General features: G+C 56.5%; 1 protein-coding gene across 1 annotated transcript in view; it reads right to left on the bottom strand.

The window, feature by feature from the left end:
- Nucleotides 1-1,818, bottom strand: part of POLR3C (polymerase (RNA) III (DNA directed) polypeptide C (62kD)) — a gene marked incomplete at both ends in the record, with an annotated part of 2,458 nt that extends 640 nt beyond the window's left edge. The window contains 6 exons of the mRNA XM_010081952.1: nt 4-31; nt 373-453; nt 628-720; nt 882-986; nt 1,402-1,490; nt 1,629-1,818. Of these exons, the coding sequence (XP_010080254.1) occupies nt 4-31; nt 373-453; nt 628-720; nt 882-986; nt 1,402-1,490; nt 1,629-1,818 (586 nt within the window). The remainder of the gene's footprint in view (nt 1-3; nt 32-372; nt 454-627; nt 721-881; nt 987-1,401; nt 1,491-1,628) is intronic.
- Between the last annotated feature and the right edge of the window lie 10 nt (nt 1,819-1,828).

Below are 1,828 nucleotides of genomic sequence, written 5' to 3'. Positions count from 1 at the left end.
CGCTGTCCCCGGATTTCCCCACAAACTCGAGCTAGAAAAAAAGATGAAAAAAGAAAAAAATATTCAGTATATCCCAAAGTGACAAAAATCCAGATTTTTTTTTAAATAAAATCCTGATTGTAAAAATTAATACATAAAAATAAATATATATCTCTGATCTTAACAGCCTGAGAACATCAGCCCTATTTTTTTAACACTTTCAGTATCTTTTAAATATCAATCAAAAACCAGTTTTCCCTCGGTCTGATGTCCCCAGCGCGTGGCACAGCCTCGGAGTGCCGGGAGCTCGGCGAGGAGCCGCCATCGAGCGGCGTTGAATTTACACAACCGATTCCTGCGTTAGGGCAGGGACGATAATCATGCGGCTCTTACCGGGTCATCTGCCAAGAGGGTGAGGTACTGGTCCAGAACTTGCTTCGCGATGTTGTATCCGGCTGGAAGAGACCGGAATATCTACGGGACGGACGAACACCAGACGGAATATCGGTGGAGGGAATGGGAATAAGCAGCTTTTCTCAATCAGCAGGTGCCCTGCAGACTTTTCCTGCCCGATCCGGAGCCGATGCCGGAGCCGTGCGAGCGGAAAGGCTTCGGCTACACCCCGACTCCTCGGGGATAGGAACCGACCTCGTTGGAGGAGAGCGGCTGGGTGTACGGTGCGCTGGAGGACGTGGTGACCTCGCTCATCCGCAGCATCGTCCGCACGATTTCGCTGCTGGTCTGGTTTCGGGGGGAAGGAAACCGCCCTTGGTGGGGGAGAACCTTTATCCCAGCCCCTCCTGCCTGCCCCGGAGCCGGGTTTAAAGCCCCCCCACCGCGACCACAACCCTCGAGCCCCCCCCGAGAGCGGCTGCGGGAGGTTTCGGAGAGCTCGCACAAACCTGATCCATGCGGTTGGCCACGGCACTGATGATCGCCTGGTCGCGAAAGTGCTGGTGGAAGCGGTCGATGTTGACTTGCCAGTAAATGCCGTCGTCGGAGGGAGGCTGGGGGGGAACGGTGAGAGGGAGAAAAGGCACAAAACCGAGGGAGAGGAGGAACAAAACCGAGGGAGAAGAGGAACAAAACTGAGAGCAGGCACAAAACTGAGGGAGAGGAGGCACAGAACCGAGGGAGAGGAGGAATAAAACTGAGAGGAGGCACAAAACTGAGGGAGAGGAGGCACAAAACTTCTTGTTTGGTTTCCCCAGGAAAATGTATTTGGGAAGCCACTGGATCCCTTGAGCCCATGAGCTCAGGGGAGGAGGAAGGAGCTCAGCCTTGGCAGGACAGGGAAGGAGGTGCGTCCCCAGCGCAGGTGACGCGCGGGAGACAGGCCGTGTCCTGCCCTGCGCTGCAGCCCCAGCTCCGACTTCCAGCCTTGCCAAGCCGAGGGCAACATCGCTTCGGCGCCCTCAGTACCTCTGAGCTTTCTGCTTCTTGCTTCAGCTTTTTTGCCTTGTGTTCGCCGCTCTCTTCCTCATCGCACGACCGCCTCCGCTTCCCTTTCCCTGTCCAACCAAGATGACGGCGTTTGCTTTTTAAAAACAATTTTTACAGCCTCAGGTGACCAGCACACGGCTGAATGTCCCCCAAACACCCCCTGAACCATCCGGTAGCGCCCGGGATGAACCCGAGGGGTGTCTCACCTACGAGGTTCAGCCGGGGCACGACGTACATGTCCTTCTCGCTGATCACCAGGGTGGGCGCCGGGGGAGGTGGCGCGTCAGGGCTCTGGGAGGTTTCGGGGACCAGCGGGCACCTCTGCACGAAGTGCGTGTCCGCCAGGCGCACAAAGGTGTTGGAGACGTCGGCGTAATCCATCGTCTTCCCGTCTAGGACAGGGACG

Source organism: Pterocles gutturalis, unplaced genomic scaffold, assembly GCF_000699245.1.
Source record: "Pterocles gutturalis isolate BGI_N339 unplaced genomic scaffold, ASM69924v1 scaffold7164, whole genome shotgun sequence".
In the NCBI taxonomy this organism is placed as follows: Eukaryota; Metazoa; Chordata; class Aves; order Pterocliformes; family Pteroclidae; genus Pterocles; species Pterocles gutturalis.
The sequence above is the reverse complement of the archived record's forward strand: the minus strand, read 5'-3'. Positions and strand labels throughout refer to the sequence as shown.